This window comes from Calonectris borealis, chromosome 3 (assembly GCF_964195595.1).
Source record: "Calonectris borealis chromosome 3, bCalBor7.hap1.2, whole genome shotgun sequence".
Lineage (NCBI taxonomy): Eukaryota > Metazoa > Chordata > Aves > Procellariiformes > Procellariidae > Calonectris > Calonectris borealis.
In genome coordinates, this window is record NC_134314.1 from 59,903,730 (window position 1) to 59,922,052 (window position 18,323).

At 42.9% G+C, this 18,323-nt stretch overlaps 2 protein-coding genes across 6 annotated transcripts in view; one reads left to right on the forward strand and one right to left on the reverse strand.

Annotated features, from left to right (window-relative positions):
* TPD52L1 (TPD52 like 1) overlaps window positions 1-11,205 on the forward strand; it is a 65,952-nt gene extending 54,747 nt beyond the window's left edge. For 4 of the 5 annotated variants that reach the window (XM_075145767.1, XM_075145769.1, XM_075145768.1 and 1 more), the window contains one exon: window positions 4,193-6,010. In XM_075145767.1, the coding sequence (XP_075001868.1) occupies window positions 4,193-4,324 (132 nt within the window). In that variant the 3' untranslated portion in view covers window positions 4,325-6,010. Of the gene's footprint in view, window positions 1-4,192; window positions 6,011-11,059 lie in introns of those variants that run through there. The other variant, XM_075145772.1, reaches the window with a different exon arrangement.
* Window positions 8,639-17,908, reverse strand: HDDC2 (HD domain containing 2). Its single transcript, XM_075145773.1, has 6 exons — window positions 17,781-17,908; window positions 17,035-17,156; window positions 15,986-16,088; window positions 13,608-13,676; window positions 9,987-10,125; window positions 8,639-8,776 (listed from the first exon to the last, which is right to left on the reverse strand). The coding sequence occupies exons 1-6, from the start codon at window positions 17,838-17,840 to the stop codon at window positions 8,682-8,684; spliced, it is 588 nt and encodes a 195-aa protein (XP_075001874.1). The 5' UTR covers window positions 17,841-17,908; the 3' UTR covers window positions 8,639-8,681.
* Window positions 17,909-18,323: the final 415 nt, after the last annotated feature.

Genomic DNA, 18,323 nt, shown 5'->3' on the forward strand with positions numbered 1-18,323 from the left:
ATGGTAAGCAGAGATGTCTCATAAGGTGAGACCACGGTTGATTATGCTGTGCAAGGCAGAGCCATATGCAGATGCAAAGTCAGATTTTGAAAGCAGCGTGGCCTCTGAGTTTTGTGATGTGCCCTGCCAGGCAGACGCAGCCGTGTGCCTTGCATCCCTGAGCTACAGTCCTTTCAGTACTGGAGATGTACTCACCAAGTGCCCCTGGCTCAGCTGGTGGGAGCTGTCGTGTAACTCGGGTGTGATTCGCACTACCTGCGTGGCTCTTAGCACTGAACTCGTCTTTCTTTAATGCAGGTGTATTTCCTCTCAAATTTCAGTGATGTTTTGTCTGGATTTAAAATTTCAAAACTGTATTGACATATGTGCTGTGGGACAGGAAGATCTGATGGCAAAGTTACCAGTTATCACTAATAGCACTTGTTAAGGCTCTTATTCGGCAGGACAGAGCATGGCAAATTTGCAGTGAGCTTATCTTTGCTGCATGGTAAGGCACGTTCAAGGGGGGAACAAGAGGGTTTGTCTCCTAACGGTTCTTACTCATCAGATAAAGTCAAGTGTGCTCATAAAATGGCATTTTACTTTGCTGCGACAGAAAGATTCCAACGCATTCCAAGTACAGTCTGTCAGTGGACAAGGGCCAAACTGATCACCCCTCATTTTAGGGGGAACTGAAAATACTAGATTAATGTCAAAGGGCATTACAACTTGTAAAGCATTAAAAAGGCAAGAAAATGGCCTTCCACTTGGGACAGAAGGACATTCCTTGTTAGAGAAAATGCAAATTACACCTAGAACTGAAGCAGCAGGTGCACAGGGAAGGTCTGTCTTTTTCATGCCACTGTGAAATCATACAGGAGATAAAATTTTCTAGGCAGTGTCTGAGGAAAGTAAGTAGCAGAGAGCTTGATTTACGTTTCTAAAGACGCATGTCCATCAAAGAATGCAGAGTTGCTCTATTGTTTTCACCTTTTGAACGTTCACATTTATTTAGTGATAGGCTGTTCTGACAACTTTAAGTCATGATAGTGTAGGGTAACGTCATCTCCATTGCACAGTGTCAGAGAAGGAAACATCATCTTAGTTTCACGGGTGGGAGGGAAGTCCCCACTTCCCAGGGAAGACTAGGAACATCCCAAGGAGCTAGAGCAGAATACTAGACCTCCAGAGCCCCAGCTCAGTGCCTATATGCACCTTCCTATTCATTCTTCTAACCTTCACTGCAAATGCATTTTATACTCAACCTCACTGTATGAGAAATCATTCATGCAGCGAGGTGCATCAGCTTGGAAGATCTGAATTCCTGCCTGTTACAGTCAAGTGTATGGCTTGCTTATCTCTTTATACTCCTTGTACTTCTACCATTTAGATAAGGGATGCAGCTCATTGGAACACCTGAGGTCTGAAATGGATTTTTTTTTTTTTTTTTTGCATTTTTCACCACTCACAAGTTAGTTAGAAGAAGCTACATTGGAAAAGTGCAGCACTTTTTGTACCCATTTAGTCATTCAGACACTAAACCTACCCTTAGGGCTTTCAGTAGTATTTCTAGCTCCCAAGTTCACTTCTAGACTACCCTAGACTCCACAAATCCATTCTTCCTACACTTATGGCCAACCTGTGAGAGGGACAGCTTTAAAGCCTTTTGCCTTGCTTGGAGGGGTAAAGGACAAATGTGAGTGATGTCCTTTCTGCATCAGGAATGGGGTGTCTGTTTCCAGTCACCTCAGTGTGTCATTCAGAAAGAGGAAGAAAAGTTAATTCAAACTGCACAGCTCATTTCTTCTCACAGTGATCTGCTTGAGGAGCCTGATCTTATTTTGCTGATTAAGAAAAGGCGTTCTTCTAGAGGAGACTTTCTCATGCCAGCTCTCAGCCTATCATGTGTTCAGAGTGCTCGTAGATCTTCCTTTAAGGAATCTTTAGTTAAGCAGGACAAAACAAAAAGTCTTGAGTCTAAAGTCATCTTCCACATGCCATGAAACCTTCATTGTTCATCTTTATTGGCAAACCCACTGACATTTTCTGAAATATTTTCTGTCTGTATTCTCTCTCTTCCATTTCTTTGTGCAAATGGAGAAAGGGAAGCTGGAGTCATGGACCTAAGGTGCCACCAATGTGGCTGTGGACAACTGGGAATGTCTCAGCATTGTTCTTCATTTTCCCTGCTTCTGTGCCAAGGCTTGCAAGATTAGGAAGACCAGAGAGCGGCGGGTGGCGAGGGAGAAATCGTAGGCTGTCCCTTCAATTCTAGGATCCTGTTGCAGTCTGAAAAAGTAGAGAGGCTTCTGACAAAAGAAAAGAACAGCAGTAGCATTATCATCTCCCCCCCGTTATAAGCTACAGATCATCAGTGGTCCGATAATGTTCTGTAGTCAGACAAAACTCATGTTCAGATTTCATACATTCAGAAGTCAAATTTCAAATTAGATTTTATTTGCTCTTGGAGTTTGGACTTTGTTTTGCAGCTTTCTTAGGAGAGTGTATTAGTTCAGCTTTCCGTGGAAATCAACAGAACCTGGGTGCCCGGCTCTCTTCAACTTTTCTGAAAATCCGAACACTGATGAATTAGATGCTTGTGTAAACACTGGGGTATTGGCCAGAGGCATTCAGTAAAGTAACTTACATAATTCTTGTTTTCATATGGAAAAGTAGGCAGAAAAGCAAATAGAAAATGAAACTACATTAATGTTTCTGATTTTGAGGTGTCCAAATTCAGATGCATCTGAGTCATTTGAAATAGTGCAGGAATAGCCTACTTTCACAATCACTCTGATCAGTCTGAATCAATGTTCTTTTGAGAATTTTAACTGGCAAATAGAAGTCATGAGTTTTGCCATGAAAACTTAGTAGTAGCTTTACTAGGCAGTGGCTGCCTTTTCACTGCAAGTTCAGGCCTACCAACATTTAACAATATATGTATTTTGTATTGCTATTTGCAAAAATCAGTGATGGACCAATACTTTCTGAAAGTCAGCTCAGCCCACTAGACTGGATACAGATTTTTACCTCTTGAGCTGGGAACTTTTAATAACTGTGACTCAAACTGTCAGAGCAAATAGCAAGCCTACTACTACCTCCTTTTATTGAACTTTCAAGTTAGGCAGGCTCCTGTGCTAGCTGATGAAGCAAAGGATTATATAGGATTAACCCCTTGGAAACTTAGGACACAAAGTTCATTTAATTAAAATAATCTTCCTGAGCATTCAGTGGCTGACAGGAAAAATGCCAGCTTGTCTTTAAGTCCTGCTGCAGTTCTAAGATGGCGTAAAAAAAAGTTTTGCCCTATTTTCAGGCTTGAATCAACTTTGAGTGGGCATATCAGCAAGCCAAACCACAAAAGAACATTCTCTTACCAGATAACCCATCAAAACAGCTTTGTCTCTTTGTCACTTAGTCTTGACCATTTCCAAATCTTTAGATAAAGCTCTGTCTTTGTTAGGAAAACTCTTATTTCAGAGATTTAGTCATATTGTTTTTTCTTTTTAAGGCTTTTATTTACAAATTCAGAAAACTGAAGCATTTTGAAAGTAGATAGCCTGTGAGCACATAGTCATATGTTTCATTAATGTAATTTGATGTTTCGTCCCCGCCTCTCCACAGGAAAATGCTGTGGGCAGTTTTATGTAGCAGTATCTAGACAGCTAAAAGTACCTAAAGGGAGACAGGCTGCTGCTTTTGTTCTTTGGTTACTATATTCTTTCTACTGTCCAAAATCCCAGTACAGTTTGTGTATTTTGAGAGTAGCTGTGTTACCATTGCTGGCGGATGGGCCACTTTACTCAGCAAATGAACCAGTTCATTTTAATACCCATCTCTTATTCAACCTGGATAGAACTGGAAAAAGCAGTGAAACCCGTGTGAGCTACTCAGTGTGGTTCTTTACGTAAGTTTACCGGTAGGATCTAGGATCCTACCTGGGATCTACTTAGGGTCTGGTTCTTTTAAGCGTATGATAAATGCCACTGGTAGATTTTATGATTGCAGTCTGGAAGTTTAGAAATTGGGGGAGGAAAGGGGTTGCTTTACTTGACTGTTTTTATAGCTTTTGTTCTAAGAAAAACCCCATACATTCTCTGCCTGCTTTGAACAGTTCCCAGCCCTCCGTGGTCATGGGGTGGAATGGGACGAATGGGACTTGCTACAGCGTGAGCAGAGGAACTTGCTGTTCTCTTTGTTTGCCTTGTTTCAGACCAAGGTTGGTGGGACAAGCCACACAGGGGGCAGTTTTGAAGAAGTTCTCAGCTCTACAGCCCATGCCAGCGCTCAGAGCTCTCTTGCTGGCACCCGACTCCCTGAGAGTGAAGAAGAGCTTCAGTGTTAGACCACAGGCCCTCCTGAGCCTCACATGCCTCTCTTCAGAGGCTTGCCCAGCCACTGATTTTTAGGCCTCCCTCACCACCCAGCTTGTGCAACAAGGTTTTGTCAGCTTTGGAAAATTGCCTCCCTGGCCTTGTGCTGGAGAAACATTTCCTCTCTCTATTTGTATTTTGGATGGGCCATTTTATCATCAGGTACTTTGTACACCATAGAAACCACACACAAGTCATTGACTTACAATGCTCTAAATTCTATGTTAAGTGACCAAAATTGTTTTCATTTTCACGTAACTTCCCTCCACGATCTCCCAGACTGTTTCTTATTTCTTTTAGTTTACTGTTTTCTATCTGTTGGTTTCCAACTCCCCTCTCAGTGCCACATCAGACAGATGGACCTAGAGCTGTGCAAAGATTTCGACTGCCAGCAATAGTCCGTATACCAGCTGTCTACCAGCCGTACCAGGTGCCCTTTGCTCAGGAGTGTCTGCGCATGATCTATTTCCTAACGGAATTAAATCACTTACTGTCGTAAAAAGTTTTTTCTCCTTCACTGGTACAGTCTGGCATTGCCCTCCACCCATTAGTCAGCAGAGTTAAGGAGGACAGGAGGAGACACCCAGTTCCTGATACAGAAACTGAACTGATGACAGCTGCTGATTTAAGATGATCATTGTAGCTGGAAAAGCTTCAGTTTAAAAATATGTTCCATTGCTTGCTCTCTGTGCTTTGATAAGACTTGAAGTATAAGTTAAGTTAATTACAAAGGGAAGTGGAGCAGAGGGAACTTCTAATAATTTTGCCTCCGTTATCTTCCCCTCAAAAATAAGGGAAGGTATATTTATGAGCCTCAGTCAAGATACAGCCTTAAGTGAAATACAAAACCAACAATTGGCTTAAGATGTGCCATAGGTTAGAGAGCCCATGCCTTCAGTCCGCATTTCAGAGCTGCTAGCACAAACCCCGTTATCTTACAACACACAGGACGAGAAGATACTTCACTTTTGGTGTCAAATTTTGTCGTTCTTCACTCCAGGACATAATTCCACCAACCACATTATATCTGCTTAATCACCAAGAGCCGGTCATCTCTCAGCTTTGCTTCAGCATGTTTTCTTGCATCCTTTTAACATTTTTTCTAAGAAAAGAGCAGCACACTTGTGACACTATCTTGCTGTCTAGTGAGCACGTGTCAGTCTGCATGTTGCATTACTCAGTTCGCCAGACTGAGAGGAGCGCAACTTCATCAATCAAATATAGAAAACAGTCTGGTTACTTTTAAAATGGATGCATTTTTTGAGCATAAGCCAAAGCTTCAAATCGGTGTTAGTGAGTTTGACATTACAGACTGCTTAAAATCTTGTGAGGAAACTTGGCTTTAAGTGATTTTTTCCTATGTGGCTTTTGTTATAGTTTTTACAAAGTTGGAAGTCCTTTCATAATGTTCTACAGGACATAGGTTAACTTTAGACATTTATATCAAATGCCGCTTTACTGTGTTTTTAGCATGGAAGCAAATTTAATTAGTTTTTTTTTTAGTACAGTTTTCTTGTGACAGTTTGCTAGCTTATTTTGTGGTTTTGTGCATAAATGTGAATTTATTTAAATAAAGAAGATATTAATGGTCACCTTAGTTTGTGTAAATGAAGTTACTGATATTCTTATTAAAAATAAATTTCTCTCTTACTCTTTTACACTTTTTGATGTTTTCTTTTTAATTCTATTTACCAGTATCATTGCACATATCTAAGCCTTGCTCTGTCACAGCAGAGTATCAAGGTAAATTGCAAGAACATAATCTGCCATTCCTACAGTTTTTAAAATCTGTTCAGTCCCTTCTGGACCTGAAATTCCCCATGGAAATCTGTGACCAAAGTTTTGAAAAATTTGAGATTTAAAGAAGAAAAGTAATTGAACCAAGTTCAGTAAAAGTGAATTGCATGGCAGAAAACACCTTCTAGGTCTAAAACTTCTTTTGAGCAGGGCCAGCAGCCACACCAAGGTTAAAACATAGAGTCCAAGCCCTGTCATCTTCTGCAGGACACTGATTTAGACCTCGTTTTATTTATATGTGTATGTATAATCATATACACATAGATACACATAGAAAAATGCTTCTAAGAAAGCAGTAAATTGGTTTTAACTATGTTCATTAAGGGCACAATTTAAAGCACTTGTGTGAGTATGACTCGGTGGAGGCAGGTTGGCCAGACAAGCTTCTCTTCCATATAAATCCTTACATGTTGCCGTCATTACAGCAGCTGCCGCTATGTGTAGGCTCAATGCTGATAAGAGTAGATCAGGAGAAAGACATGGGAGGAGGCGATTTCCTCTCGCAGGTCGCGTGTCCAGGGCCTAGCACACTTTTCCAACACGTGAACAGCGCACTATGGTACTGTGCTAGGAAGCCTGAAGCCCCACAGGCTGTTTGCTAACCTTTCTATCAGCCTGTCGTCACGGCTCATGCTTTCTGATCACACTTTCTCCTCCAGTCTATTATTCCTACTTCTATTAAAATGCAGTGCCCAAAACCGACACACAACTACACTGCAGTGCATAGAAGGGAATGTAATTTTACACAAAGTACCTGCTGGATTTCTTTAAACAAAACCAAACCCCACACAACGCACACGCAAACCATGCCTCTCTTTCTCAGAATAATACCTTTCTTGCACCATTGCCCCGCTGACTGGGGTTCAGCGCGCCGGACCCCAAGCAGAACGGCGTGTCACCAGCCAGGAAAGCCTCCTGCTGCATTGGAGGAATCGACTCTTCCTGCTGGGGTAGCGCTTACGCTATCAAACGTCTCTTTAAGGCCACTTTTCTTGTTCTCAATTCTCTTCCAATACATCTGTAGCTCTTTCATGCTTGGCATTCAATACAAACTAATAGAGACTCTGGTTTGTAGACATCTCGGTGGAATAAAAATGCTGAAGAATGATGAGCCCTGGACAAAGCTCAGCAGGCCCCACTCCATCACCCTTGCAGTATGACAACCAGCCGCCAATAACCACCGATCAGTTTCCTATCGCTCAGTAAGGTGCAGCTGGTTCCTCCAGGCTCTGCGTAGGGCACAACTGCTGCCTTGTTGGGCAGAGGTGTGTGCACCCTTCCCTGGGCAGAGCAGGCACCCCACGTCTCACCTGCACCGATATGCTCAGGCCCCCCAAGTCTGCGTAAAGGAGACATTTCCTGGAGTCATGGTGCCTGAAAAGGTATGCTCAGCTAGATTTCCTACCTTTAAAGGGGATGACAACTGAATTTAGTTTTATGCTGCCTCATTTGACATGAGGCTGAAGACAGAGAAGCTAGCTCCAGGTGTCTACCATGTAGTTTTTCCAGGTGCAGACTTTCATGATGGGGCAATTGTGACATCGCCCTAACCTCCAGCTGCACACATGACGCAACAGTTAGTAGGGCAGACTGGCCTCTATGGCATTTACCACCACTACACCTTTACTTGACAACCATCCTGTACTTTTACATTAGCATTATTACTTCCACTCAAAACTGTCATTTACAGCAGAATCCGTACCAGCGTGCAACAGCGTTAACCAGGGACGGCCAGCCTCGCAAGGCGTACAGGCTTTTGCATTAGGCTGCGCAAGCTCCAGAGGTCCCTCCCAAGCTCAGCTATTCTGTGATCATCAATTACCTGTGCAAGAGTCTGTAAAATTGCCAGTCTGGGGTGAGGGGGCGTCAGGAATACTGGCCTTACAGAAATCTCAGCACCATTCCCTGATACAACACGAGCAGTGGAAAAACTGTGTGAAACAATAAACATATTGAGAAAATGTAATTAATGAGATTACCGGTTTTATCCACCATCACTTCTTAAGGCTTACGCACTCCAAAGAAATCTCATCTCTAAGTCTAAGTCTGGCTCCGTCAAGAGCTTATAGAGAAACGTACTCATTCGTCTCGCTTCTGTGTAGCCCAGTGAACAGGTATTAACCCATTTGATATAGAAGGTACTTAAATCCATACATACTTAGCAGTCACAGAACAAGACCGCCTGTCCCAGTCAGTGCATTACATGAACAGAGTAGACTGTAATCAGCTGATTTTTAAACTTACCTGAATTTCCCCAGTGAAAAATCTATTTGTAACTGAGACTGCATCAATCAGAGGCTGATTAAAAAAAGAAAAAAGCCAAACACACTCATTCTAAATATTTGATCCTTGACATAACCTCTAATCTGGGAGGTAACTATCCACGTGCTCCTATCTAAGTGGTCCTGGGATTCTCAGCAGTGAATGCGCAGAACAAAAATCTGCTGGCAGAATTAGTGATATCATGGGAAGAAAAATAACGCACAGAATATAAAACAAAATATTTATTATAGCTACAGCATTTAGAACACTTCAGGAATGTGGATGAGATGCAGCAGCTATTTTTTTATTCCTTTCTGTGTTAATCAGAGATACAAGCTGGAGTATTTCTGGGTGAACAAACTTTCCTGCAAAATAGAAGAAAGGGAAAGTTAATGAAAAATGCTCTCATTTTCCTACGTGTGAAAGGTTGGCGGTGAAAGGTTAGCGGTGATGTTGCTTTAGGGTCAAAATAAACACCAAGCTATCCTTTTAAGAAAAAGAGTACTCCCATTTTACTCCCAACTGTGGAGTAACTGTAAGAGTAGTTACAGCTATTTTTCCCCAAAACCTTATAAAAATATTTCATGCTCTATTAAGACACTTAAGAGCTGAAAAAAGGATGCACCCTGACCAGGACAATCCCATGCTATGTATCTAGCTACAGGAAACCACCCCAATTACAGGTGCACATAGGGTACATGCTCTAGGCTCTACTGAGACACTAGCTTAGTTTAAGTTACTGAGTTCTAGTAGGAGGGCAAAGATGCCAATTAGAAAATTAAGTATTCCAGCTATGCTGATGTTGTCCTTTTTTTCCTTCTTCCCTGATCAAATTATTGCATTTTTCAGAGAGCTTATTATTTCCCTGAGGAGTCACCAAGGTATAAATGGGACTTGTCGGGGACTGTGTCTGGCGATTGCTGGTCCTCTCCCCGAGTTTGTCTGTCCCTAGTTTTTTCCCAGGATAGGATGACTTGGAGTCATCACAGTCCTCTTCTGGTGTTCAACTCCCTTGCTAAAATAGTAAAGACTATTTTACCTATTTTTCCTTCCCACTATCAGTTTATTCTGGAAAGGATGAAAAGCAGTGGATAGAATAAAAAGTAATACAACTGCACCTAAAACATTTCACTGAGCTGGTTCTGACATGTACCTTGGGCTGGTCACACGAGATCACAGTTCACGTAGGGATAAAAAATTCTACTTCACTGGTTCATGAAACACTAGCAAAGTAGAAACAAACCGCTGTCAGAGCACCAGTGAAGAATGAAGCCTCCTTTATACCCCCTCTGATGGTACAACACATGCAAGTGTAATGAAAGCTGGGCCTCTCTCTAGGTGTCCAAAGTGATGTAAAAGGAACTTGGCATAAATGAGATTCAGGTTCAATACATACAAATAAATGTAAGGTATGTTCATGCTGCAGTAAGCTTCCCCAGAAATATTTAGGGTCCTTGAGCGATGAGCAGAATTACTAGTTCTCACTTGCTCTGAATGTCTATCAGAAGAAAAGGCAATTTATATATTTCATTTCATTTACGAAAGAAAGAAAAAAAAAAGGCACAAATGTCATACCAGCAGTTGAATCGTAAAAATCCTGCAGTCTGCCAGGTGTGTTTTCCAACTCTTCGTACTCAAATGCTTGCAGTATCATCTCACACTGATCCAACTGTTTTACAAACTTGGCTTCTGCAGTACACTGGTTTTCATATTCCTGAACAGATTTGCAGTTATAAGAAAAAAATTGTGTTGTTCTGAAACAAAGTATTAGAAGTTCTTTATATATCTAGGATTTTCCTCATTAGTACAAGCCACTCCATAAATATTCACAACAGTTATGTCTTTCACTCTTCTTAAGACTGCTATTCAGCAAAGCACTTGAAATAAGTACTAAATTTCTATTAAACATAATAGGACTTAAGAACACAATTCTTTTTCATACTCTAACTTAAAAACATACCAAGTGTTTTGGCTGTATCAGGGATGATATGGAGACAATGATATATAAGTTAAACAATAAGCTACATTTAACAACATTTTACATATAAGGATCTTTTCAGGCCTGGCTAAGGCTATGAATTACCACAGTGTGTGGCTGTGCATTACCGTTACCTACTTTTAAGACCTATTTTGCACTTTTCTACACCACTTGCTGTATTTATAAGGAGCTGTTCTTTACATTTCTCCTGTCACTCCTTCTGAATCTCTTTTGTCTAATCTGTCTGAGCTGCTTATGTCTTTATGTCTCTCCTAGGGAGGGGAGTCGTTAAGGGGTTTCCTCCCCTTCAGACTTTAAGTCCTTTAATCTCTCTGCTATCTTTTCCCTCTCTCCAGTCATCATCAGTATATATTTGTGAGTCATTCACGTTTCTAGTCAACTCGAACAATTTTGCTGTCATTTGCTTCCAGTGACGGTTGCAGATGGGTCTGCCATTTCATCTTCTCTTTTCTAAATCTACTGCACTGTATTTGATGTCTCATCAGCTGGTCTTCTCCTGACTTCCAAAACCAACCGCAGAAAAAGGCTTCCTTCTGTGCAGGTTACCATCACCTTGATACCCTTGGCAGGTCTGACCCCGTTCATCAGCACCACCACCAATAATCAGACCAGAGGCTTAATTACACACCGGGCCCATATGTGCTTTCAGATCGAGACAACCCGTGACGCACAGCTGTTCTGCAGATGACAGCAGCACAACTACAGGAAGAATTTTTCCTACGGACCAAAGGACCTGGCATTTCTTCCTGCATCTTAAGACAACAACTGTGGGTGTGGGTGTCATTCACAGTGGCAAGATCCTGGGTTGTAATTCCATCACAGCGATGCTCAGATAAGTGTCATGGTCATTTCCTTGTCTGACATACTATTAGGAGCCTGTTTGTTCTTATGCTTATTGTTTTACCTTTGAAAGTCAGAAATCCAGATTTTGATAGCCATGACTGACTCTCACACTACTCTATTTGGATTTGAACGATGCTTTGAATTTTCAATTACATTTTGATCATTATTTTAGTCATCAATTTCATTTCAACATTTTTACCTTCCCTTCCTCCTTTCAATCGGATCTTTGCCTCATCTTTAAATTGTTTAAATACTACTTATTTTCTTAAGTCTATTTATTTCTACTCTTTTTTTTTTTTTGCCCACTAAAGAGAGCAAACTCTTGGCAGCTTTACAAAGGAGAACTTCAGGAGAAGTAGAACTATGGCTGTTTGCTTGTAAAGGTCTGTCCCACCTCCAGCAATTAACTGGGAGTATCAATCTGTTACCAACCTTTTTGTGCCATCCAACCCACTAGATCTTATTCATACCTCAGCTCACATTAACCTCAAGAAACATCAGCTATTGTATGTGCAACTGTGCACAGTCCTGAAATAAACACTTACTCTTTCCTCCCCGCAAGTGTTTAAGAGTGCGAAATAACAGTATACTTTGGAAAAACACTAACTGGTCTCTCAAACACCACAGTCTGTCTTTTAAAAATGCTTTTGCTCGTGAAAATAAAAAAGCAGGACAGAGCTGAAGTGTGCTGACTCATTTACTTTAATGTTTTTTTAAACATATTCTGGATTAAGTTATGAAGTGAAAATATATCGGAGGCATCTTTCTGCTACCTTCCTCCCCTGCACTACACTTGCAGAGTGCCCACCAGTACAGTGCAAAGCAACGGTCCTTTAAGGCTGCAGGGGAAAGAAGGGCAGGGAGGAGAGCGGAGCAGCGCAGGAAGGACTTGCTAGGAATGTCAACAGATCTTGTCCCAGCCAGTGTCCAGCTCTGGGCCACAACTTCCTTCACTCACAAAAAGAAATCAGAGGGAAATGCCTCTGGCTAGCTGAAAGCAGACTATCATTCCAAGTGATCAGAGGCTTCTTATTTTCTGCCTTTTTTTTCCTTCTTTTTAAGAAGCACCTAGTTGTTCCACTTAAAATAAGACTAGAGGGACTACATGTGAATAGTAGATTTTTAGGTTACACTCGCTGCTATGTGGGTTACACTCACACTGCTGCATTGGAGATTCAATGCCAATAAATTTTCCTGAAGGTAGAAACAAAGAACAAATGATCAAAAGTGTGCGTATGTTAAATTATGGTTAACGAGAATGATAAAAAGCTAACATGGTGAAGAACTAACTGCATGCTGAACCAGTTCTTATACAATCATAAGAGAAGACTGAGGCAAAGAAAAAGAATATATGCAAAAAGAAAAGTCCAACAGGACTAATCTTATCTACCAAAAACTGCTTTTCCTCAATTATAACAGCTTCCCAAGGGAGAAAGAACTAGGGCTCACCAAACAAATGCACACACGTTATTTCCCAGACCTGGGAAATATGCTGGTTTACCCCCTTTACCTTGAATTATAGCACTGAAAACCCAACCCCATTGCCAGTTTCACCACATAACTAGAAGAAAAAAAAAAAAAAAAGAAAAAAACCCCAAACAAACAGGGTGCTGTTACAAAAGGCAGAAACTGGCTGCAAATATCTGGAATTTAAACACAGTCCAAGTGGAAAACTAAGAACATTAGCATAAAATCCAATTTCAGGTCACAGAGTCCAAGAAACATGTAATGCTTTGGTTGGAACAACATGTGAACAGGGGATTGTGGATGCACTTGTCTTCGTGCGACTGTATGCCAGGAGAAGATAAAGCATAGTAATTATAAACTTGAATTGTTTGGAAATAATCTAATCATCCCTAGTTTGCAAGTATAAAAGATCTTATCAATTAACAGCAGGAGTTCACATCAAAAAGTTAAATCGCCTTCAAGTACAGAAGATACTCTCCAATACAAACTTTTAAGGTACCCAAGACCAGGCAGCAATCTGTGTTGTTTGTAGAAAAGCACTGTTCTGTGTCAGTACACCACATTTAAGTTTAAACCAGAAGTTACTACTAAATATTTCAGCCTAATGGGCTGTATAATAAAGAAATGGAAGCCGCATAAATTATTACTTGTATAAAAAGCAGAAAATACTCCATCAGCAGCTCCCATTATTTTATCAAAGTTAGGGGTTTCTTTTTCAAACAGACTCCAGAGTGACCTTGACTCATACCATTAGCTTTATCTCCCAAGCAAATGAATCTACCTTGTTTGAGGCCAAAGTAAGAGATGACACGGTTTCATAGATAAACAAGAAGAGGACAATGGGTTACCCTGAATTGCACCAAAGGATTAAAAGAATGCAAGCTTACTTCCCAGAGTTCACAGATTTCTTTTCTGAGGTCCTCTGATAGAAGCTGGGTCAGTTGCTGCATAGCTGCCTGAAAAAAAACAGAAGCTATTTCCATTTATCCATTTTTTGAGCAAGCACATTTTCATTATTATCTTTTTTGAAGAATTAACTACTTGTTACCAAGTTTGTAGAAACTTACACTACACAGTATATTATTCTAAAGTGCACGTGTACATAAAACTGCCAGAAAAACAGTAGGACCACTCAGTGAAGAATTTTTTCTGGGAGCTGCTTAAGTAAATTGTTCGAGAACTAGTATAAAACACATGAAAAACAACCTGAAAGTGCACCCAGTATCTTTTAGAGACCAAAAAGAAGCCCAGAGCAAAACAGGCAAGTCAAACGCCAAGGAACTGCCGTCAATTATGAGCTCTGCCTTCCAGATTTAACTAGTGGAGGCAATTTGAACTTAATAGGTTATAGGTGCAGTTCATAAAAGCAGCTTCAAAATACTAACTCCTAGTGTGACGAGCAACTGCCCCCTCCCAAACACTCACCTAGCACATTTCCACTAGCGGGGCTGAGAACAGCTACTGACTGTCAGGAAGGCAACACAACATAAGCCTTTACAATTTTTCCAATTTAGAAAAACAGAGAAAAAAATCCATTTAGTACCCTGCAGCAATAAAACACAGTGCTCCCAGACTGAGATACCATTTGTTCAACAACAAAAATCCTGGTACAAGGTTTAATGCAGTATCAAACTGACAGTATAACCAGCAAGCAGAAATTGTTCTGCACGCTCTTTGTGCTCTCCCAGCTGCTCAGCCTCATTTCTGTGCTACTTCTACTGTTTTCCTACTAAAAGGCTGCTTCTGAAACAATCAACATCACAGGTAAGACAGAGGTTTTGTGCCGTGATTGTTTCTCCACTTCAAATACAGGGTATAGTTTTACAATACGGCTGAACTGCATCAGCTGCGCCCCACCAGTGAAGCATCAAGGTCTCATTCCTCCCCACCTCCTTCCAGCTCCGGAGCTCATCAGTTTTCAAGGTTAGCAGGGCAAAATGACTGACTTGGCAAAAAAACCAACCCAACCAAAAAGCCAAACTTTTTTTTTTTAAATCAAGTTAATTTTCTGCTGCCTTAGCCTTCGTGAGACTAGCTGATTAAACTCACTGCACAAGCAGCAAACTTCAGAACCACCTCAACGTCAGCTGTAGAGCAAAGGGAAAAAAAGGAGAACTCTGCAGCGGCAGCAGCATATTGATAATTCAGCTCAAGCCACCCCATGAAACTGTAACCCTTGGTGTATTTTTACAACAAAGTATTTCAGAGTCAGCCTAAATGTTTAATGCTTGACCCTCCTTTCCACAAAGTCAACAGCAAAGTCCTCACTGAGTGAAATGGGAGTAGAAGGAGCTGCAAATAAACATACTTAGGCATCAAAACATCTTTTTCATTGCCTAAATACAAATGAGAGTTCCCTCTAGGCAAAATTGAAGCCTGATCCTTGGTGACAAAACAACCTTTGGAGGCTTCCAGGAAAGAGGTGGGGTTTTTTTTTGTTTAGTGTAAGAACACACTAGGAAGTACACTAAAGAACAGAAATACCAAAATTGCAGTCAGTAAAGATAGTACTTCATGAACGCTGAGCACCCCTTTAATCTTTAATTTCCACTTTCTTAGCAAAGAGCTTACTCCTAGTCATAGCCCCCCCACCCCCAAGTTTTAAACAGGTAAGCATAAAATATGGCGGGGGGGGAATAATCTCTGCAATGTTTTTTACACTCTTTAAAGAGCTAATTGTAGCCTCTAAAGCATTTCAGAGGCATCACGTTGCCCTCTAGCTGTGGCTGGAGAAGTGGTTTATATTTTCTTCAAATAATGCAACAAACCAGAAATGACAAACTAATAGTTTGGATATGTACAAGGCCAAAAATAAAATTACTCCAGGCATGCTGCACTCAAAGACTCATGACAAAAAAAGACACCTGTGTCTGGAGTCCCGTGCAAATGGTTTAAATAATGTCTTTGTCACAACCACACGATTTGGCACCACACAAATGGTCCGCCACAAACTGCCATTCACCCTTCTCAGTGCACCTACTTCCGGCTCCCCACCTCTTGGTAAGGCTGGTCAACATGACTAATTCAGGCTACCAAAAATCCAGCCAGTTCAGGAAAAAATGGCCAACGTGAAGATTACTTCAATGGTTCTCCTTCCATATCTTTGTACTTGGTGACATTACATATACAAAAATCACAATGAGCTGAAAACCTTGGTTGTTTGTGGCATGCTTGTCCAATGCCAATGACAGTATTATGTTGCTTAGAGGGTCCCTTCACCAGAACATTAAAAACATGCAGAACGCTTCGCGCCTTATGTCCATACCTCTTCTCTCCTGTGTTTCTCCTCTTTTGAAATATTATCTGCAGGAGCAATATCTCCAACAATGCATTCAGCCATATCATGAACCAAAGCTAATCGTATGCATCTGACAAGAGCAAAGACAGAATAATTAGTTTTTGAGCATTTTAAGTTATATCTTGTTATTTATAAAGCTATGAGACTGCATAATTTATCCCCTTCGTATATTTCACAGAGTTGGGTTTTTTTGAAATTTTACGTAACATTTTTCACTTCTGTGCTAAGGGAAGTAGTTTCCACCTAGACATGATTTTAATTCCTGATTTCTAGCTGCTTGTAAATGTAGATTCAAGTATAAATACAGTTTGTACAAGAGCATAGCATTCAAAAATAATGTACTTAGCTTTTGTATGCTTGGCTTTTGGAAATGATGTGATAACTAACTACATTATACACTTCACATTAACGCTGCAACAGGTAGAAGGTAATCTGATTAGAGCCATCCCAAATTCAATATATAAGGTGACACTCACAGCTCTGTAGCTATGTCAGTCTGCAGCAGAATACTCAAAAAAGCCTTCACTATTTTCATCAGCTCCCAAAGGGACAAAGCAAGCATGATCCCATACTAGACTACTCATTCAACGCTAATGATGCTTTCTCTTCTACACTGTACCATTTCTGAGGCTCCTTACTGCTGCTGAGTGCTAACAGTCTGTCAAAATCCACACAGTGTATGGCTTTGCCTTTACTGTCCGTTGCTTCAAACTGTTTTAACCGCGTGTCTTCAGCTTGCTTACTTATGGCTTCAGAGAAGGCCAGCTCAGAGCCCCTGCATTAAAGACTTGCCTCAGCACCTAGAATTTAGCAATAAAAGTTTTTAGCCCCTTTCAGCTCTCCAGGTAAGCAGCACCCTGTCCAAAGGATGGAGGGAAAAGAAGAGGGGAAAGGATTTCAAACTCCTTCAGTGTGTTTTAAAAGCTCTTCCTCAGGGCGACAGCTATTTTAAGTGTTTCGGTTGCAGCTCTCCCATGACATTAACAGATGGTCATGCTAACCAGGGGCAGTCTCACCTGTCCTTGTTAAGGCTCTTGTCTTCGGTCACCAAAGCCATCATCGCCATCCTGTACATATGATCGGATACGCTCTCTGGCTTTGCCACATTCCTGTACACCCATCCCGTCCGTGGTACTCTCTGCGTGAGGAGAGCGTCACAGCAACGTAAACGTTAAAACCTTCGGTTTTGAGGGACCTCACCTCACAGACGCCAGTAGAAATTTTGCCCCACCGTGACCTCCGTGCTCCGCTGAGCTTTGATGCTTCCGGGAAACACCTGCCCAAGGACCGGGCTCCCCGGGGCTGTGACAGGATGCCTTTACATCTCTGCTCCCAGGCAAGGACAAGCGCACCAGCACTACGAGCCGAGCAGCGGCAGGCGCCCTCCTCGGCCCCACGGTGCTCACCTCAAAGCGCGGGGCCACCCCTGCCCTCCCCCCGGCCGGCGCCCACGTCCCCCCTGCGGCAGCCCCAGCACCGGGGCCGGCCGTCTCCGCTCCGCAGGCGCCGCGGCGGGCCGACACCCCGCAGGCCCCGGCTCTCCGCCGGCCGCCCCGCTGCCAGGCCCCGGCGGCCAGGCCGTCCGCCACCAACAGCGTCCCCGCTCCCACCCCGGTGACTGCCGGGGAAACCCGCCTGAGGGCCCCGGCCCGTCCCGGCCCGCCCCGCGTAAAGCCACCGCGGCCGCCCGGGCCCACAGCGGGCCCTCTGCCCCGCCGAGGCGGGCCTTTCCCCGCGCCGCTCCCGCGGCCCCCGCGCTCACCTTGAGCTGCCCCAGCAGCCGCAGGAAGGGCAGCAGGCCGCCGCTCGCCCCCGCCGCCATCCACCGCCCTGCAGCCGCCGCCTCCGCCTCCACCCGTTCCTCCTCCTGCCGGCCCGGGCGGCGGCTCTGGGCGGCGCCCGGGGAACGGAAAGGAGCGGCTGGCCGGGCGCCGCGCTCCCCGCCCCGGAACCGGCTGCGGAGTAAGGCGTCTCCGGCCGCGGGCCTGCTGGGGCAGCGGGGAGAGGGTCTCCGTGGGGTGCGGTGCCCGGTGCCTGGCGGGATCGTGTTCCCCGCGCCCTGGCTCCTCAGGGATTAATTAACCACGAACAGCGCCTTAATAATAACGACTCGGACTGCGACTGCAACGAGGAAAGCAGCAAGAGAAGCCGGGCTGCTCGCGGGGAAGGGAAGTCAGGTCCAGCCCAGTCCCTGGCGTGAAGGAGGGGAAGAGCATCGTGCAGACGGGAATAACTCATACTTTAGTCAAAACCGGTCATATCAGTGACCTTTAGCGTACTTTGAAAAAACCAGCAACAGTAAATA

What these genes read in the sequence shown, in the direction of transcription:
- HDDC2 (XM_075145773.1), bottom strand. Translation starts at nt 17,840, where the DNA reads ATGGCGGCGGGGGCGAGCGGCGGCCTGCTGCCCTTCCTGCGGCTGCTG. An exon ending in GGCTGCTGGGGCAGCTCAAG is followed by an intron (nt 17,157 to 17,780) that starts GTGAGCGCGGGG and finishes CTCCTCACGCAG; the next exon opens with AGAGTACCACGGACGGGATG. An exon ending in AAATCTGTGAACTCTGGGAA is followed by an intron (nt 10,126 to 13,607) that starts GTAAGCTTGCAT and finishes AAATCTGTTCAG; the next exon opens with GAATATGAAAACCAGTGTAC.